Source organism: Strigops habroptila, chromosome 8, assembly GCF_004027225.2.
Source record: "Strigops habroptila isolate Jane chromosome 8, bStrHab1.2.pri, whole genome shotgun sequence".
NCBI classification, from domain to species: domain Eukaryota; kingdom Metazoa; phylum Chordata; class Aves; order Psittaciformes; family Psittacidae; genus Strigops; species Strigops habroptila.
In genome coordinates this window covers 44,446,412-44,466,839 of record NC_044284.2, presented here as the reverse complement: position 1 = coordinate 44,466,839, position 20,428 = coordinate 44,446,412, and the positions used below count along the sequence as shown (strand labels likewise).

The following is a 20,428-nucleotide window of genomic DNA, read 5'->3' as shown; positions in this document are numbered from 1 at the left end:
AACAAAACCTTTCTCCTCTTTGCTGCAGCAGCAACAGAGATGTTATGAAAGGCAGTTATGCTCTGAACTGCTAGTAGACACTTCCAGGTGTTTCTGAAGCATTAATCATGTAATTTCTGTCTGCAGGATGATGTGGACTTCAGCAGTAGCTCCCAGATGTCTCCAGTCTCTCTCTACAGCAAGAGTTGCAGAAGCCCTGCATCCCCTGGAGGAGATGGAGGGAAGAAGCCTGCTATCAGCATCACTTCTCGGCCTGGTATGAGAGATCAAGTTACTTTGATTCCATAGATAGTATGTGTATTGTCTTGCAAGTGAATCTTTAACTAACAGACCTCTTATATATCCTGTGTATCCTGTCATTTCTGACTTGAATTTGTGACCATATATGTCCATTTTTAACAAAAATTATAGATGGGTAAAAAAAAAGAACATACTAAAAGTCATATTATTACTGCTTGAATTCTTTATATCTTCTGGTCCAACTCTGACTCTTTTTTTTTCCTAGCAAATAACTCTGCAAGGACCCTGAAGAGGTGTAGTCAGACAGTGTCCAGGCCTTTGATACAACCCAAACCGCTTTTGCCTGCTGTACCTGAAGCTCAGGCTAACGTTGGCATCCCAGCTAAAACCATCATTATTCAGACTCTTCCCACACTTGTGCCACTGCCAAAACATCAGCCAGTTGTTAATGTCCAGCCAGCACCTCCTAAAGGTAGGTGAGTTGTCTTGACTGAGCCCGGTCTTGGGACAAATACAATGTTTGGGATGGTTGTTAGAATGGTTAGGTTTGGCAGGTGAAACAGGAGGGATAGGAGTAAAAAAGAGGGGTCCTAACATGCTTTGCTGAAAAAGCTTTGGCTGAGAAGATGGCCTTATTCCTCTCTCATAGTCCTGTGAGAAACAGCATTCACCTGGGCATTATGTGGAATGAAAGACAGTATAGCAAAAGGGACTATGCTGATCACTGGTAGGTGTGGAGATAAAGCTGCTGATTTGGAAAGATCCCTGTAGACCTTTTGCTCTGCTCTGCTTGTGATGGGAAGTGGTACATAAGGTGATTGCAGTGCTATTCTGTTGTAACCAAAGGAAGATCTAGCAAAATCAGTTAGGATGGCTTGAATGAAGCTTGAAAGTTTGGGGGGAGTGATAAAACTTTCTTTTTTTACACACATGAAATTCTGCCACAGGATGGTGGAAACATGAGTTTCTGGCTTTTTATCTCGCCAAACAGCATTATATAGGATGTTGTGAAATCTGCTAAAAGCAAAATCTGCCAAAAGTTGAGAGTCATGTCAGAGTTTAGAAAAGTTGCTTATACCTGCAAGCTGATGTTAACAAGAGGCAAGTGATTTTCTGTCCACTGATAATTCTTCATTCCTCCTGTTGCCTTGTAACAGATTTTTGAAGTAGCTTGAGCCTCATTTCTGAATCTAAAGCACTATTCTATGCTTCAGCTAAGGCAGTTGCATTGCTGAAATTATTAGATGCAGTTGCTCATTTTCACCAGCTGATGGCTTGTGGTTGACCATTCAGGCACTGAGACGTGGAAAGAAAAGGAGACAAATACCTAAGAGTCCGTATCTAGAAATTATTGAAATAGTGAAAAATTTGTCGTCATTACTAATTGCTCATCCATCAGGAGTTAAGCCAAAGCTGTAGAAGCTGACATTTTGTTACAACATGCCTAAAATTGTTAGACTGCTTAAACACAGTTCAACACGGTCGGCATGACCTAATTCTTGTTCCTTCTGATGTTCTAGCTGATAAAATACCATCTAGAATAAGGAATTTTGGGGATATGGATTTCTTGGACATAAGTATAGTACTGTGAAGACTAGCTTCTCCTTTTTCCTGAAGAAAAATCAGGAGCATAGTTTCTGTGAGGCACTATAGAGGAAATACTTTTGGGAAAGTATTTCCATGCCATGTATTTACTTTAACTGATGCTGTGTTCAAAAATTCTGCTGTGCTGCTTCCATAATGAAAATCATAAGGATATTCATTAATCAAAATTCCCTGTGCATGACAAGTTGGAGCTACCAGTTTGAAATATGCCATTATCTTCAAAGGAGCATGAGGAATGATATTTTTATAGTCACTTTCATAAAAGCTTAAAGAAGAAAGCATGATATTAGAGTATCATATACTTTATGCCTAAAAAAGTTGTTAAAATCTCAAATTCACTATTTGAGGTTCTTAATGGGGTGGTACTGACTTAGGATGTCTTTGAGATTATCTCTGCAAAAAAGGAGATCTGATCCTACACCTCATATGTAAAAGATTTTGGTGCTAGGTAAATTACTTCGTTTTTCACCTTCCAGAAAGTTGGGTAAATGCTGTAATATGTTACGCATTTTGGTTGGAATGCTCAACTGGAACGTGCTGTTTCTGAAAGCTGGCGAGGTCATCCTGTTTTAAAGGGTTAGAGACACGTCCATGTGTTGTCAGACAACAAAATATTATTCAAGCACCTGCTTGAGTTAAATGTAGTTGTTGGACTGAAATTTCTTGGAAGTGAATTTCTAATTCTATTTCAAACTCTGTCAAAATTACCTCATTTTTTCCCCTTGCTTTTCTTTAAGCTCTGTTCAGCTTGTGTGTAAAATTTCTTACATAAGACATTTTTAAAAAAATTCATCTTGTCTTAGTGTGAATTGGGGCTTTAACTTATGTTTTGAAAGTGTAACTTCCATTGTTCGTTCTTGTTTCATCTTCTTTCTCTATGCTGTTTCTGAATTGGTTTGTACAGTATGAGTTGCTTCTGTGTACTAAGGTTTCCATTTGATACAGCAACAAGGTAAGGATGAACAAAAGGGTGAAGGAGGATTGATGTAAGCTGGCTAAGTTTTTTGAAAAAGTGGCTCAAAGTGCATCAAGTGTTAGTACTGAAATGAGTTATGTTTCTAACAAGTGTCAACTTTTATTAACTTTGAAGAGCTTTTGGGAGAGAGCTTGATTTTTTTTTTTTTTTTGTCTCTTTAATATGTGGTTTTGATTTGCAGGATTGATGAAGAGCCCTGCAAACTTTTGAGTTTTTGGTTGTTGGGGTTTGTTTTCTTTTCTCCTCCTACCCTGTGGAATATACTAACATTGTAGAATTGAACTTAGATAAATTGTGCAGGGCAGGAGAGGAAGCAAAGCTTTCTACCTCCTATATCAGTATTCCCCTACAAACTGTTCACATACAAATCCATTTCATATGCTGAGCGCTCCTGTTTGTTCTTGTGTTCTAGGTCAATCTGTGGTGCTCCCCCAGCCCACTGTTGTACAGCTCCAAGCTTCTGGGGTGGTTCCTGCCTCCCAGCCAGTCATAGCTGTCACTGGAGGAACTACGCCACTTCACAATCATACTGTGAATGCATTGCCTTCAGCTGCTGGAAATGGCTCAACATGTGGCAAAATAACAGTGACAAAGCCCTTGCTTCAAAGCACCACACCAGCAATGGGACTGGATGTAAGTTCTGACTGTGTGGTGATAGCTAATAACCAAAGCTTGGAAACAGTTTTCAGTTACCTGCATGTGGGATATAATGGGAAAACCAGGTCACTTTAGAATCTCAGGAAGACTGAGCTGTAGTTGGGCTTGTCAATATGATTTCTAACAGTAAACAGGGAATTTGGCAGCTTGGCAAAGAATAGGAAGGAACAGTTTGATATCTGCTGGCCTGTCTGGAGTTGCAGATCAGGTATGCAGCATTATGGCAGGAAGCAGTGCTGATAAATTTTTCCCTTCACTTGTTTTCTTAACAAGCTCTCAGTGACTGGAGCTCTCTTACATAGAGGAAGATTTAATACATCTGGGTTTTGATTAGTGCTAAACCAATTTTCTAATGCATGTAATAAAACGACTTTTTTGGAAGTAGATGAATTGGGAATGTCAGCAGTAGGCCTGATTCATTTTCCATCCCCTTTATCTTCCCAGAGTTTACTCATGATTTTTAGAAAATTCAGGTATTGAGTTTCATATGATCCTAATCTCTTCAGGCTGCTTTTTGATCGTATCCTGAGTGAGTAGAAAAGGGGTAAGCTTTCAACAGTCACTGTACAAATGAGTTTTTCCACAGTAGCTCACAGTAAGCAATGGGTGTAAACAGAAACAGCTTTTGAGATATATGGGCTTTTTTTCACCCTTCAACTTTGATATCTTAACTAGCTAGCAAGCTGGGTGTTAATTTGATTTAGTTCCCAGAGATCTGGAGCTGCTTTGGTTGTGTTTTGTTGTCCAAACGAAGGCATGGTTGTGGAAAGTACTGAAACTTCTTTGAGGCTTTTAAGGTCTCCGGGCGTTGTTCCCCAGTGTGGTAATCCAAGCGCAGTTGTTGTGGGCTGAGGGTCCTTTTGCATCTCTGTGTAAGGGAGAAAACACTGGTGCCCATTCACATGAAATTTTGCAATATAGTCACCTGCTTATTAGCAATGCAGGGCGCTGTTTCTCAAAGGCATGTGCTTTCTGGCTTCTTTAGTGGGATGTGGTTTTATGGTTTCCTAGTGTCTGAGAATTGCCATCGATGCTTGGATGTTAAATTTTCCTCACTATTTGTGTTTGTGTACTGCATTTCTGAATGAAAGATTATTTGCTACAAGTAATTCAGTAGCTACACTGCAGTGGAAACCTAATCTTGAATTTGCAAGAAGCTAACAAGGGTCCCTCAGTAGATGGACCAGCTAAGAGTGCTGTGTTTTTAAATGATAATTGCCTGCCATGCAAAGCCAAACTGAAGAGACCTGTCAGTAGTTGTTAGATTTGTGACTCCCATAATCAGGACTAGCATGGCACCCTGCCCTTGTCCGAATATAAGGTTTAATTGACAAAACCCCCTTCTTGTCATCACACTTTGTATACACATCTATGACAGTAGTCAAATGGGTAGCTAGGGTACCGAATAGCTGTTTGTTTTGAATGATGGTAGTGTATTTCCACCTGAAGCAGTTCTAGGGAGGCAGTTTTCAGACTTGGTATTAGCCTAAACGCTGCACATTTTACCTGTGTTTATTGAAACAGAAGAAACAGTTGCGACTGCTCTTTGGTGTGTGCTGAGAAATAGCACTTTGAAAAGGAACAAATGTTTTAGGATACAGATGGCCCCAGCAGGGTTAAAACATCTTGTGACTGCCTTAGATGCCATGTGTGTCGATCAGAGCTGCACAGATGTAGCTGTCATTTGAGCTCTGTAACATGTGGTTTTGTTTGCTAATCTAAGCAGATGTTGCAGGATAAAAAGAAACACTGCAGGACTTTCTTTTGGGCTTAGGAGGGATAAACTGTTAGCCTAACACTCAGCCCTTCCAGTGGATTAGGCTGGGATTGGCTGATAGCAAGCTGTGAGGCCCTAAGTATTGCTTGTCCTGGTGGTACACGTTTACACAGCTTGCCAGCCATGGGGAAGTGCCAGGCTTTCAGTGCGGTCAGTCTTCACTAGGAGACTGGTTAAGAACTTTCCACTAGGAAATTGGGCCAAAAAAATGCTGCCTAAGCAAGCCACACTTCCGGCTGAAGGAAAGAGGCTCTTAACTAAAAAAGCAGACTGCCTTTCCTGTTGCAGTTGAATGATAAGGAGGACGTAAACAGTAGGTGTGTGAAGGAATCCAGTTTAGCTCTGTCATTATGGGGCCTTTCTCTCATGTTTCCACTCTGAGTGAGAAAGGATTTAATTCATCCTCCCAGTTCTGGTGATAAAAAGATACTGAAAACGTGGGAAAAATTAGATTATGGAAAAGTACTTCAACATAGGTGCATGTTTCTCTAAAGAATCCTGTTTTCTGTGCAGTACATTGGGTAATTTTCATATGAAATAAAACTCATTAGTCAAGTTGTGTTCTGTTGAGTTAGAGACAGGAAAACCCAGCTCTTTCATAAGAACAGAGAAAACACTGCATAGGTTTTGTATTCCTGCGTTTAAGATGCATCTTAGATTATGAAAATTGCCGTCTTCTAAGAAGCCAGCTAATGTAAAGTTGAAATGGTTTGTACTTAAAACTGTTTCTTAACTTTCCCAATGTGTGTACCAAAAACTCTGGACTGTGAAAGACATTCTTACCGTCTTGTGCTAGAAATGCAGCTTGTTTTGGAATGGAAGTTAAATTTTGCTCAGAACTAGGGGAGAGGAAGGGCGGCCATGAGGGGAGATTGTGAGGGGAGAGGAAGGGCGGCCATGAGGGGAGATCGTGAGGGGAGAGGAAGGGCGGCCACGAGGGGTGGGTGGCAGTTGTGAGGGGAGAGCAAGGGCAGCCATAGGATGTGAGGGGAGATCATGAGGGGAGAGCAGCGGCAGCCATGGGGCATAAGGGGTAGGAGCAGCAGCTATACAGTGTGGGCCACTGGGGGAGGGCAGATGAGGGATGGCTGTGAGTGGAGATCATGAGGGGCAGCCATGAGGGGAGATCATGAGGGGAAGCCAGTTTGACCATAGTGACATGGCTTAGTGGTGGGCTTGGCAGTCCTGGGTTAACGGTTGGACTTGATGATCTTAAAGGTCTTTTCCAACCTAGCTGATTTTATGATTTTTTTTGAAGTAGCAGTTTATTTGTAAAGTGCATGACTTTGTAAAGGCTCTGAAGACAGAGGACAGTCTGAATCTAGTTAGTACTGTTTGAAGCAAGGTTTTTACAATGAGCCTTTCACTTCTCCATGTAGCCTATGAACTGGTGAATGGTAAAGTGAAAGTGAAAGACATTCTCACTACCTTGCAGACCTGAAGATATGTATCTTCTGTCTTTTTTGATCAGCTGCTTGAGTAGATGTTTTGTGTCCCCCACACACAGAAGGTTAAGACTGCAGGAGAAAACAGAGACAGTGCAAGGCCTGTTTTTCCCATGAGCTGTCATTTTTGGAGATGTATTGTGATTCCTAGTTGCCTCTATGCTGAACATGTTGGGTCATCTGAAGCAGAGGGCAGAAAGCTATCTATGCAGACTTTTGCCAAAGTAGAGGAGCAGACATTATGCATGAAATAGAGGCACTTTTAACTTGTGGATCATTAACAGGCTTCTGTATTTTCTGTCCAGGTCAATGTCTTGAGACGGCAGCAGCGCATGATCAAAAACCGTGAGGCAGCCTTTCAGTCACGGAAGAAAAAGAAGGAATACATGTTGGGGCTGGAGGCAAGGCTGGAGGCAGCCTTGCTGGAGAATGAGAAACTCAAGAAAGAAAACAGCACACTGAAGAGGCAGCTGGATGAAATAGTATCGGAGGTAAGAGACTGTGGTGAAGATGTGACTTTATAGAAAGATAGTTGCTCTGGTGGAAGTTGCACATAAACAGAATCATGGAGATGTTGACTGGAAGACCTTTGGGGATTTCTAGCCCAGCCTTCCACTCTGAGCAGGACTTTCACCAACTCTAGGTCACGACAGCTATCACATTATCTAGTTGACTTTTAATTCATTATTTCATGGTTCTCCTGAAGATTTCAGTGAGAAGATAGACTGGCTAGAAGTTGAGTATAATGTACAAACAAGAGAGTTTTATTTTTAAGTTGTCCTGCTGTGTATTCGTACACAATTAGGCAAATATCAATTTAAAAAGCAAGCATAGTTTGCTGTATTTAGCTTCTGACATACGTTTGCATGCTTGTGCCCCTTTTTTATGGCATGTCTTCTCTGTTTTTTCCTGTCTAGAATGAGAAGCTCAAAGTATCATCTCCAAAGAGAAGGACCCTGTGTGTGATGGTGATACTGGCTTTCATAATGTTGAATTATGGTCCATTGAGGTAAGCAGCCTAGCAATTATTCTTTGCATAGCAAGTTTGCTGTCTGGTGATTTTTTGCTTGCATCTTTAATACAGGCAGTGTTATATTTTAAAGCCTTGAGCTTGAAACGTGAGATCTGTCCTTTACTGTCCTCCTGCACAGGGGAAGACTCATCTGTATAATGGTTCCTTTTTTGGAATCCTTCTGGCAAAAAGAGTTAGATCTTGTACTTTTAATTTCTTCTGGCTCAGCATTTTGTTAATCAATGCAGCGTGCATCAGTTTGTCTGCTCCATTTATCCCTGAAGAGATTAAAGAGCTGTGTTTGTAGCTTTTTTTCTAGAAGGATTCTAGACTTTGAGAGCTCATTTGCTTGTTTATACCTATGCTACTCCCACTAGCTATGAGTTTAAGCTGCTTCTAGTTCGCAGTGCAGGAAATCCCACTCTTTTTTCCAGTGCTTTGCAATCCTGACCATTACATGTGCCTAGGCACAATCTTCCTCATTACAGTGTAAGCCCTGTAGTACTTGTCTTCTAGATCTGGTGAAGAGGTTGTTCCCTCTCCTTAATTAGTTGAAGTGGTAATCAAAAACCTCTCTTGTTTGAACTGTACCAGTGGGACATAGGAACCAGAAAGCAGGGAAGGAAATACTGCATTTCTTCCCAGGCACTTTATAAAGAAATCTGTGGAAGAGAGGAGACTAAAGATGGATACTTCTTGCACAGATCTGTCTATTTAACCTGGATTTAGAACATAAAGAAGAAACTTTTATATGAAGCTGTTCTCTTTTTCAAAAGGGAAGGATATTTCATTAGATTCCCAGTCAGCAGTGTCTCCCTTTGTCCTCAAAACCCCAGTGAATTTAAAGGAATGGGTTGGGATAAATCTGGAGGAAGGCTTTGTTTCTGACTATGATGAACTTTTACAATGTTGGTGTTTGTATTTTTAATAACATTAGATTATTTGCTAATGCTGAGATTACTTTTGAAGTATTTGCAGTTACTGCACATACTGTTTACCTCAGGCAGTGAAATACAGCTGATAATTTTAGTTTGATGTAGATGCTTTTAAGATAGACCATTTCTTAATGCATTTATGTTTTGTATTGGAATTTTTGACGATCAGGTAGAAAAATCAGCTTCAAGATACTAAGTGATTGATTTGTACATCCCAATTGCATTTGCAATCATTATCACTCACTTGAGAGACGCTTGGTGATAACTATTAGAACCACTAATCTTTTCGAAGCTGGACAAAATTTTAGTTGCCTCCACATTACAGTGAGGAGTTGGAATGTATGAAGCTCTTGCATAGTTTTGAGAGGCTTGGAAACGTACAGAAGGTGGTGGGAATTATTTTACCACAGTGCTCCAAAGTTCCTGTGTCAGCTTCAATCCCCAGGAATGAGTAAGGTGTTGAGCTCGATGGCAAGAAACTGCTGTCACATTAGACGGAAAAGGCAGTCTGTGTTCATATCTTTGCAACAGTTGGTGACTATAGAAATGTGACAGGATTAGTTTCTTGACATATTTGGTGTTTAATAAAGTAGATAAAGCAAAAAAATTCTTGGATGTCTGGCCGTTCCTGGCTGGTGTAGTAGCTGAGCATGCCAGTGTAATTGCTGTGCCTGAACTAGGTGGTCTGCGTCAGTACTGGATTTAGGCAGTGAAGAGAAATGTAATTTCAAATTTGCAAGGAATTACTCTTTCTGTCCCTCCCTCCCCCCTTTTTTTTTCCCTTTGCAGAATAAGTGCTTACACTTCAATTAAAACACTAGACTGTATCAAGGTGCTGTGAATGTTGGTTGTGGAATACCTTTTGGAAGGCCCAGAATATGGGATACGCAAAACATTACTCAAGATTTCACTCCTCTTATATGCATTTTCTTCCTTTTGTAGAGGTGTCACTGAATGGTAGCTCCATGAATGTGGTAGCCATGATTCTTGTTCTGCCTAGTCTTTAACAAAGAAGCTTACAATACATGATGTTTTTCAGTCCCTGCAACTTCTTACAGAAATAAGTAAATTTTTTTGTTATAATATCCATGCTAACTTATAGTTCAGCAAAAGTACTTTCCCCCCAAGATAGCTAACTGTGAAATACCTAATTTCTATGCAGTGGTCAACTGGAGGTAAATATGGTTTGAAACTTTATGACAGTGTTGCCATTTCTCCTATGTAGGAAATCATTTCTCTTGCATACCTGTATGGAGGGAGGTGTGACAGCATTCAGGCACAGGATGTTTTGATTCAAATATATTAGCAGTGAATATTATTTAAAACCAATTAACCATTGCAAAGAGAGAGTAACATCCCAAAAAAGCAAAATCATGGCAAATGCACCCCCTGAATTCTATAGCAGACTTTGAAATTCCCTTAGCTGGCCCTATTGTAAGGGGATTCTCAGATTCTTAATTGGAAGTGAAAGGATTCTTTGAAGGCTAGAGGTAAAACAAAAGGACAGATACATGGAATTTCTCTTTTGTTGCTTATTTCCTTCAAATCGTGGAAAGCAGGGAAGTGACTGTGTTGTTTTGGGGTGGGGATGTGAAGCTGAAGGACGGGGAGTCCTGCAGACCCTCTGTGGCCTGCAGTGGTTCAGTAGAGGTGCCGTGTTTGGGCACTTGGCATCTCATAAAAGAAAAAATCATCTGGATAGTTGGCTGTGTAGTAGTTCTATGTTTTCTTCTACCTTAATGGATGTGTGTTGCACTGACACTGGTTCACACATAATTTTGTTGGTCTTAAGCCTTGCTGACTGTGTATGTAAGCGGAGAGATGTTTGTGATGTTTCATGGAGGACTGAAGCTGTGCTATTCTGCTTTTTTAAGATTACAGGAAGCAGTTCAGTATGTGGCAGCCCTTGGCACACAAGTAGAGCAGATAAAACTATTTCTGCTGACACATTTTTTTCATGCTGAACACTGTGTGGGTAACCTGTACCATTGAACTTGTGACTATGAGAGCAGGACTGAAGTCTGGTAGGGAAGCTGGTGTATTGACCTAAGAAACCTGTTTCAAAATACTGGGGGGAGAGTCCAGTCCTGTCTGCTTAATTGCGAACAAGCTTTTAAGAACATTCTGCAGTGTTGGACATGGTGCCATGTTATCTCTGAGAAAAGAATGTAAGTTGAACGAAATATAAATGGAATATGAATATGAATTGAATACTTTCTGGTCATGAAAGTAGCTTGTATAAAGTTAATAGTAACTCTGCATTATGTTGTACTGTGTACTAAACTCTTCTGGGTGTGTTGATATTTTGTATAGAAAACTGAAATTTTCAATTATTAAAAGCAGAAATAATTTAGCAGGAATTCTACTAGTGTAAGTTTTATTTTATCTATTTGCTTTATACTAGAAGAAAGGTGTCCAGGAATTTCCCATCTGTGTGTCAACAAACTATTCTCTAATCTTTGTGAATTATTTGGATTTGGATTTACCATCTGTAAAAACTTCCTTTTATTATTATTTAAGAATGATTGGTGAGGTGTATGAAAGGAAAAACCTAAAAACATTTTGATTCAATTCCTTGCAGAGGTCACCCCCTTGCCCCAGTCTTACATACCATGAGGTGTTAGAACCCGCAGTATTTGAACAAAAGGCAGTGAACACACAAACCTCAGCATGCAGCAGGGTTGGCAGCTGGAACCACGATGTCTGGAGCAGGTATCTCGGAGGCAGCATCTCCTGCCTTCAGACTTGCCTTCTGTGAGAGCCAGTGTGGGTCAGCACAGCTGCATTCTCAGCTGGTGTCACGACAGCTGAGATTGCTGACTTGTAACATTAAGAAACATCTAATTATGTGCATTTTTTTTTAATTGCTTTCAACGTGCAAACTGAAAATTTTCAAACTATTACAATTCCTAGATGCCTTTTTTTTTTTTTTTTTTTTTTTTTTTTTTTTTGTTTAATTTCCACATTTGTGTTGGACTGTGCCTGGGTAGTAACCAGACCTGAAAATGGATTAAACAAGCGCAAACAGTGCTGAAACAAATGAAACTCAAGCACATGTTCTAGTCTAAACAATCCATGTATTTATTTTGAGAATATTTTCCTTTTGTTTCTCTTCCCTGTTCCCATTTGAATATAAATTGTCTTGGGTGTTTGGGTATTTTTAATGCAAGTCCTACATTTGATAGTAAAATATTTTCAGGGAACTAACCTAACTAATGTATAAAAAATAGGCAAGCGAGAATGATCACAGAAGATGCAAAACATAAATTTTCTGCATCTCTGCTTCTTGGGGCAGCAGCAGCAAAGCATGTAAGCCACATACTTGCTAGTGGCCCTAGTGTTATTTTCTTGGCTATGAAAACTGTTCAACTAGTTATTTTCCCCCTTAATCAGCCTGCTCAAGCTTACGTGGTGGTCATCATCTAACAACAGTCTTACAGCGTTTATAAAGATGTCAGCCAGCCACAATGTGTCCTAACTACCATTTCAGATATTTAGTGGACAGAAAACAGAAAAATATGAAATTGGAGAGAGGAAAGGGAGATCTGCAAAGAGAAGGTGATGTGATTTTTTAAATTAATTTTGAGGGGTTTTTTCTTACAAGTTGGCCACCTCTGTATGGCTGGAAACCCTTTCAAACTGGAAAACAGACTTGATGATGTAACCAAAAATTCTGAAGCTGAGGCGGTGATTGATGAAGCTAAGTAAAGCTGCTGCTTCAAAATCTCTCGTGTCCTGCTGACCTACAGCAGCTGCGCTAGAATTGCTGGCCTTTTTTTGGAGGCTTCATTGAAGCTCCTCTCTAGTGTCCTGATAGGTTTTCTTTTACTTTCCAGGACTATCCTGGAAACTGAATAGTCTATTAAAAATTTAGATCCACTGAGCAATCTGCAAATAAAGACACCAGCCTGGGTAGCTGAGAAGTGTGCTTTGTCTGCTGTGGTTGTAGACAACAAATGAAGAAGCAGTGATTTTTGACTTTTGAAAAACTGTGTGTTTCATTTCTTGGGTTGGTAGCACAAATATTCGAATAAAAATCCCAAAGTGCTAAGGTTAAGCATCTTTTACTGAAAATGAGGAAATTGCTCAAGGGTTGTTCAGCTGCATGCTACCACGATCTGCTGCTCTTAAAGGATGAAGTAAGGAAAATACAAGTCTTTCACCAGCACCCAGATTAGCATCCCATCTAGTTTGCAGTCTTCTAGTCAGTACTCATGTAGCCTGCTGAGCTTTTGGAGCGTGTGTGATTTGAGCTGCTGAAAGCACCATCTATTGAGCATACCTGTGTTGGTGTCAGTATGGTTTAGAGCCCTTACTCAAGCTGAGCAATCTTGAATTGGTGTGTGTGAGAGCAGGATTGTTCTGAAGTTGGTGCATTCAGCTGTGATTTTGTGCAAGTTGGCTCCTTGATTAAAGGATCAGATTCACCTTACAGCAAGCAGGAGCTTAGGGATACTGTGGTGGTGCAATGTCAGAAGGTTAAAGAAATAATTTTGTAGTTCCCTTAAAAGAGAGCATTAGCAGTGTGCGCAGCACAGCAGTGAGATCCAGACCAGACTGAGACCTCGGCCCAGGACTGGCTGCTATGTTAAGGTAACAAGATTAGCTCCTTTGCCCACACAGCTAATTCAAGAGGACGTTTGGGGTGTTTTCAAACACGTCACGACAATGCTTCGTCTTGCATTTGAGCTCATCAGCAGGTGAGCATTGAACATTTTACCCATGGCCCATGATTTCCTTCAGCTGTAGGCTGGATAGTGTTGTCTAAACTTGCACTGCTTGAAGCATCTCTGAAAGATGTTCTGAGAACAGAGAATCACAAATGATGGGCAATACAATAGGGTGAGTTTCTTACTGTCAGTTCATCCAATCATTTTTTGCACTCAGTGAAGGATAGAACAGGATTGTTTCTCTGCTTTTGGCAAGCCTTGATAGCCTTCCATATATCTTCATGAGGTTAATAGACTTAAATGTCATGTATACCTGAAGTATGCAAATATATATATACATATATAAATGATGACAGTCAAAGGGCTATTAATTTCTTACACACTAGTAGAGAGGAACTGGTGAAATGTGAAGAGAAAATTATTAGATGAGTGCAAGAGGCATACAGCAGTGCCATGTTAGCCAGCTGCTTCTGGCTGCCAAGGAAATACACAGCCCTCTGAGTGTTTTAGCAAAAACAGCAGAAGCTGTCTCTGAAAGACATTTGTAGCTCTTAATGCTTCTAATACGGGGAAACTTACTTTGTTTCTGATACTGAAAGAATATGTTTCAATACTGAATTGAGTGTACATTTTTGTTGGAGATGTCCCAAAGCTAGAAAACTGCTTTTGTAGCACACCTTTGGTCTTGCATTGTGTTTCTCCTTGAAGAAAGAGAGAGAGAGAGAAATTGAGAGGAAAGAATGGGTTGAGTAATTTGGATTTAAGTTCGGGTTCCAGACCTTTCAGAACCTCTCTTTGATGGGTTGGCACTTGAATAAAATTGAATACCCTTGATTTTCTTGCAAACTACAACTGCAGGAGCAGGAAGTGATTCCTTCCTCCTTCCTTTACTGATCACAGCCACATGTTCATCCTGGCAGAGTTGTACCTTGGCCTGTCTGTATGCTGATTTGCCTTGTCCTGCTGCTGCTGGTGCAGAGCATGTGCAGAATGCCAGATGCACTTGCTGATAACTTACTCTTTTGTCCACGTGTTCATCTGCTGGGCTGGGAGTGAAATGCCCAAAGTTTTTGCCCTGAATGAACATTGCAGTTGAGACAGTTTGCATCAGGCCTGCCCAAGCTTTGGCATTAAGATCCAACCCACTTCCAAATAACTGTATATAGTTTTCTAAGCAAAAGTAAATGCTCTGGGTGTCAATACTTGCTTTTTTCCTTTCTTTTCTAACAGCTTTATGAAAAATAAATTGTTTTTTTAAAGAAAGAAAAGCACAAAAATCCACAGAGATTATCCCTCCGGTTTGGGTTGCTTTCCTCATCCTCCCTAGGAGAGGAAAGAGGCCAGGTTCCTTTTACTAGCCGAGCACTCACACAGGGTAGCTGTGGAGCGGCCTGGCAGGAGAAGGTAGTGCCTTGCTGTCAGCAGATGGTGCCCTCTTCGGGAGTAAGAAACAGGAAATACTTTCCAGAGAGTGTTTGGCACTCTGGAAGCCTTGTCTGGAATCACTTAAGAAGAGGACAAGGTCCTTGGTTGGTGTCTTCTTGCAATGTCAACTTTAGCCCATTGGAAACATTGCAGCTCATATTCAGAAATGGTTCTATCCCCAGAAAACGCTCTGTTATGATATCACTATTGGCTTTCGTCTACAAATTACTGTACAACTTAAATGTCAGTATTCAAAAAATTGAAGTGCAGGGGGTTTGTTCAGCCAGAAGTACAAATAAAATTTAGTTTGGGCTCCTGGCAAGACTTGCTTTCACATTTATCACACTGACATTCAAACCGAAGAAGTAAAAATACAGCTAAAATATCAGGTGCTGTTAAATGCCTGGAGAAACCATGACAGGAGTGTTGCTTTTCTTTCCCTCCTATAATCAAATTTATCTACACTTTAGAACAAACATCTGCATGAAGTATTTAGTGGTTCTTTCTTTTTTCCTTGGATCAAGTTTTGCATCTTAAACAAGCCGATAGCTCAGCCAGCTTGGACAGGGTGTTTGTGGCTCTGTGAAAACCCTTAATGCTCACGGTATCTGCGATGTCCAGATGTAGGCTGCAAAGCCTTGATAGGTGCCCCAGATGTGTAAGCGTGGCCAAACAGAAAAGCTTCCACCTTCCAACTTTCAACGGCCGTCTTGTCAAGTAGAGCCATTTCTCAGCTTCAGTCTTTCTTGACTTAATGTGGTGCAGCAACTCCAGTTCTTGCAAATAGTAGGACTTGCTCAGGATAGGTATGCCAAAATGTTCCTTCTTTTCCAAATTCTCATCTTGTAGCCCAGCAGAATGAAAATACTATCCACGCTTTCGCTATCTGTCATATAAAAACTTTTTTTAAGCAGCTGTTAATATCTTAGCTGAAAATACTGTTTTTCTGAAGACTTTTTTTTTCCCCTGTGAATGGGATCATCTACCTTTCTTTGTCACTGTTTCCAAAGTGTCTTCTACCAGATATTTTTAAATGTTCAATATTGACTTCATGTTCAGTGTCACTGTGTTGGGATCTGCTCTGTAGATGCTTCCTGTTCCAGCTTGTATTGTAGCTGTTGTGCCTTGTACTTGTAAAACTCAGTATGCCTCAGGTGGGCAAGTGTTTCCAGATACAGGTCTGCAGGAGAGGCCCATCCTTCATCCCAGCTGCTTAAGGGATTTCTTGGACTAAAGTTATGCTTTTCCCCCTTGTCAATTTGAGATGTCAAAGGAGGAATATTTCTGATACTCTGTCTCATACCCTCATGTACCCACTTGGCAAGGAAAGGTCTTTGAGAATAAGAAGTCAGAAGATAGAGCCTGTTACCTACATGTCCTCTCCTATCTGTTACCTGAAGATGGAGCCCTATTTACAGACAAACTCCACAAGTGACCTCTCTTGGGAGCAAGGAAGGGGAAGAAATGATACCACAGAACAACAATGTCATCTATTCAGATGGGGGAAAAATTATCAAAACTCCCCGAGTAACTAGTAGGTGGAAACAGGGCAAGTTGTGGAGCTTTTCCTCATTCAAAATGAAAGGTCATTTGATTTTGGATCACTGACACAAACCAAAGGAGCAAGGAAGGGTTTTTTGGTTTTTTTCTTTTTTTTTTTTTTTTTTGAGACATATTTGAGAAGGAAGCTTTTGGTCCTCCTCAGGGCCCTAAAAAATCAACGGGAAAGGGGAGGCAAATGTAGCCCATGTAGCTTAAGGCAGAAATTGCTGCTGGCCCTGCTTCTAAGGAAACGTTCTGTGGAAAATGACAGTCCTGATAAAGGAAAGAGCATTGGAACAAATACCATAAATAATACAAAATAAATTTTGTCCTGAAGTTGGTGCCCATGTTCTCAGAAGTGGGAGCCATGGTTTTTGCCTGTAAGGATGGCAAAATGTACTTTGTTCACCTCTTTCTTTGTCTTTTGCTGCTGACTATATCTTCTTTCACGTTGAAACATCCCATATTTAGCTGCTGCTAAAAGTGAAATTTAAATTTTGATTGCAAGATTAAGGTGTTTTAAGCATGAAAAGAGTAAAAATAAACATTTCCTTTCTTTTTAAAGCAAATATAAGAAAATGAGGTGTGTGTGGTTTTGAGTGGCTGTACAGCTAAAACAGCTCAATTACAAAAACTGAAGATTAGTTGTGATTGCAGAGTGGTGCTTATCTTTACCCTTGATGGACTTGGCTTGGATTTTTCTACTTTTGTTCAGAGTTCAGGGTGAACTGGAGTAGCAACGTGTTGCATATGGCACTTTACCTCAAACTAGTTGCCTCACCAAGCTGGAACCCGAAATAACAAGAATTGCCTTTGCAGAACGCAGCAAACATGAAGGAGGAACCATCATGGAAAAAAAGCAGATATGTTACAATTCTACTGATTAAGTTTTTGTCAGCTTTAGCTAAATAATTACAGGAAATTTTCTCTAGTTTGACCTGTCATTTGGAACAAGAAAGGAGAGACGTAGGATAAGATAAAATGCCAGACCCAGTAGGTCCATCAACACACTGGAGGCTGATAAACTTCAAGCTGTGGAGAAATGGTTGGCAGGAGAGCTACAACTTTCAGATCTTCTGATGGATATTCTTGGTTTCATGAATAAACTTCCATATACTTTTAGCTGTCATGGCTCCAAATTAGGTAGAGTAGGGCCATTTTACTGATAAGCAACTTCCAGCAGGAACATATGGCATCCCTTTAAGCATCAGCTGTAGTTCCGAGCTCTGGTTCTGGGCTTGAGATGCTGTCAGCTGTGCTGATGCTTTCATTGGAAGAGCAGAAACATGATCTCATAAAAGATAGTGGATAGTGGTGACTGTTTCTGTAAAATTGGAAAGCCTGGTGTTGCCTGATCAGTGAGGCTGTGAATAAACCATCCAGCTTTCCGTGCTGTGCAATAGCAATGAGACATTTGTATGCTAAGGAAACTGTAAGTACCTTTCTGCCCACTGTCACTAAGTGAAAACAGAGCCTGCAGCGTTTCTGCTGCCCTGATTCTGTGCTGCTGCCTTAAAACCTGAAGGAGAGGAGGCAGTCAAAGCGATGTCAGGCTGGATCTGGGATTGCCCTGGCTCCAGCAGTTCTGCAGAATGTAACAGTTACTCAGGGGGAGACCTGGGTTACTGCTAATAGGAGCACAAGTGTCTTGGCAGAAGCGAGGGGATTGCTAAGCAACTATGTCTGTGTGCCTTCTGCTTAGTTGTGTAGTATTTAATCTGACCTTGCTAGTTCTTGCCTTTCTCTGTTATTATAATTTGTATTCTTTGCCTGCTGCAAGGTGATGCAGTGTAACAGATGAGATCTTCCCCTACAGAGTTTATGCTCTGCTACACAAGGGAGTTGGGGCATGAATTAAAATGTTCTCTGTAGGCAGTGGTCAACATGCATCGCAAAGATCTCATCAGCATGCTGGGGTCTTGTTCTATTTTTGTATTTCTCTGTGTTGCTGCTGGTGATGCTCTGCTGTTGTTAGCTAAGAAGGTTAGGGTTTGATTTTGTAAATAGACATATTTCGGGAAGCAGCCACGTTTACGAAAGAGTAAAGCTAGCCTCTAGAGAGAATATATTGAAGTTTTGCTTTTGTGCTTTCAAGATCTTTCATTTGTAAATCCCCCATCTGAACTAAGGATGCAGTCGATCTTGTATAGCAGTTGCCTGGTCATTTTTCCAGCTCACATGGAAATGCAGCTATATTGGTTTGCATGGAGAGCAGCACAGACGTTCTTGTGCTGGCTGACTGAGCATCCCGCAGGGGAAGATCCTTTATTCAGTGCAAGCGCAGACAGGGTATCTGGGACCATGGCCTGCTGCCACTGTGTAGACGGGGTTGTCAGCCCTGCCAATGTTTCTAAATCCAAGTAGAATTAAACATATATAAGTTTGTGTATAGTTTTGTTAGATGCCTGGCCTAATATTCCAGGCTTGCAGCTGCACGGAATTTGGTAGCTATATTTTCCTTACATATTGTATTCATATAAACTATGTCAATTGAGCTTTGAGGCTGATGAAAGTTAAAGTTCAGGGGTACTGTGATTTGAATGTAAGTAATTTTCTTATGCCTGCAGGTCTAGTTTACAAACAGATCACAGTTTCATCAAGTGAAGCTTATGGAGGAACATGAAAACCAAAGCATCAAAATCCTTCAAACAATTAAAACTGAAAAAGAGAGCAAAATTGCTTTTCTGCTACTAATGCTTCGAATGACAGTAATATAATGACACATCATGTTTTTACATTGGCTATGACATAAGGCTTATCCTGTAACATAGCAGCAGCCAGAAACTTTTCCACCTGAGTATTTAACACCTTACATTAAAGTGTCTTGCAGTCCCTTTATGTATGTGGTACGTTTTACTATGGTTATTATGTCTTCCAGTGTATTTGAAAAGGATCCCAATGGAGTTGATTCCACTGCGAGTTCCAACCACCGAACCAGAAATCTTCTGGAGTTCTCAGCTAGCCAGGAGTCCAGCACAGCTCAGAAAATGCCTGGGGACATCATTCCCGAGAAGAGTAATAGGTAAGATGAAAACTTTTAACATATTTTTTAGTGTTAGAGGGCAATTGTGCTTTCAGACCTCACCACCCTTCCATTTGGTAACCTTTTTGGCCAGTGTTATTGCTGATCTTATGCAGCAACTGGGTTTACAAACACAGTGTTTTGAAAGCTGATCCCTTTTACTGTTTTATTGTTTAACAAAGTTTACCAGGTTGCTTTTCAAATTAATGTGATTTTTTATGTCCAAGATTACCCAATACATACAGCTTCAGAAATGTACACTTCTGGCTGTGTTGTATGGTGTTAGGGACAGTGTGGTGGAAGAGAGCATATAAACAAGTGTATGTCATGGAGATTTTAATGACCTTTTTCAGTTCTTCATCTGTCTGCTTTTTCCCCTGATCTTTATTTTGACTTACATAGTTAGGGTATTTGTCATATTATCTATCTCTTCTTACTTTTCAAGCCATAGTATTTATTTTCTTCAGGAGAAGGCTGGGGAAGTTCACAATTAAGAATATACACTGTACTTCTTTAGTAATCTCTGCGTCTATCCTTAGGTTTACCCATTATTTAATTACACAGTTGCTTTTAAGCTTCTAGATCTCTAGCATTCAGTGCACAAGTGAACATATAATTGTCTCCAGATTGAAGTCTGGCTAATCCAGCTCATGTTTTTCCCTTACAAGATTTATCCTATCAGATTGTCCCTTTCCAGTAAAGTGTTTTGGCTGGTTGAACAAAGCCAGGCACAGATGTGCAGAAAGCCCTAATGTATTTTGCCATGCAGAAAGAAGGCAATAAATCAAAAGCATTTTAAGGCTGTAGCCATGGTGAGGGCTTTGTGTCCTGTATGGCATGTTTCAAACCATTACTTGTGTGACTGCTTATGTTAGTAGTAGGGTGGCTCTCTTAGGAAGATATTCTAGTGCCTGTACCTTCTCCTTTTCTTTTGCTCTTTCTTTCTGTTTTTGGCAAGCAACCTGTTTTTGCTGCATATTCTCCTTTACCAGGTCTAGGTGTAGTAAACAGGAGAAGCAGATATAAAGATGGAGAGAAAGCTGGGAAAGGGAGGGGAATGTGAATAAGGTTTTCATAAGCTCTTATACTTGATTTTTCAGAAAGAAGTTGAGGTTTAGGAGC

General features: G+C 40.5%; 1 protein-coding gene across 5 annotated transcripts in view; it reads left to right on the top strand.

Annotated features, from left to right (window-relative positions):
* ATF6 (activating transcription factor 6) overlaps window positions 1-20,428 on the top strand; it is an 80,257-nt gene that overhangs the window by 2,753 nt on the left and 57,076 nt on the right. For 4 of the 5 annotated variants that reach the window (XM_030496563.1, XM_030496562.1, XM_030496566.1 and 1 more), the window contains exons 5-10: window positions 127-256; window positions 506-712; window positions 3,234-3,454; window positions 7,006-7,191; window positions 7,618-7,709; window positions 19,163-19,306. In XM_030496563.1, the coding sequence (XP_030352423.1) occupies window positions 127-256; window positions 506-712; window positions 3,234-3,454; window positions 7,006-7,191; window positions 7,618-7,709; window positions 19,163-19,306 (980 nt within the window). The remainder of the gene's footprint in view (window positions 1-126; window positions 257-505; window positions 713-3,233; window positions 3,455-7,005; window positions 7,192-7,617; window positions 7,710-19,162; window positions 19,307-20,428) is intronic. The other variant, XM_030496564.1, reaches the window with a different exon arrangement.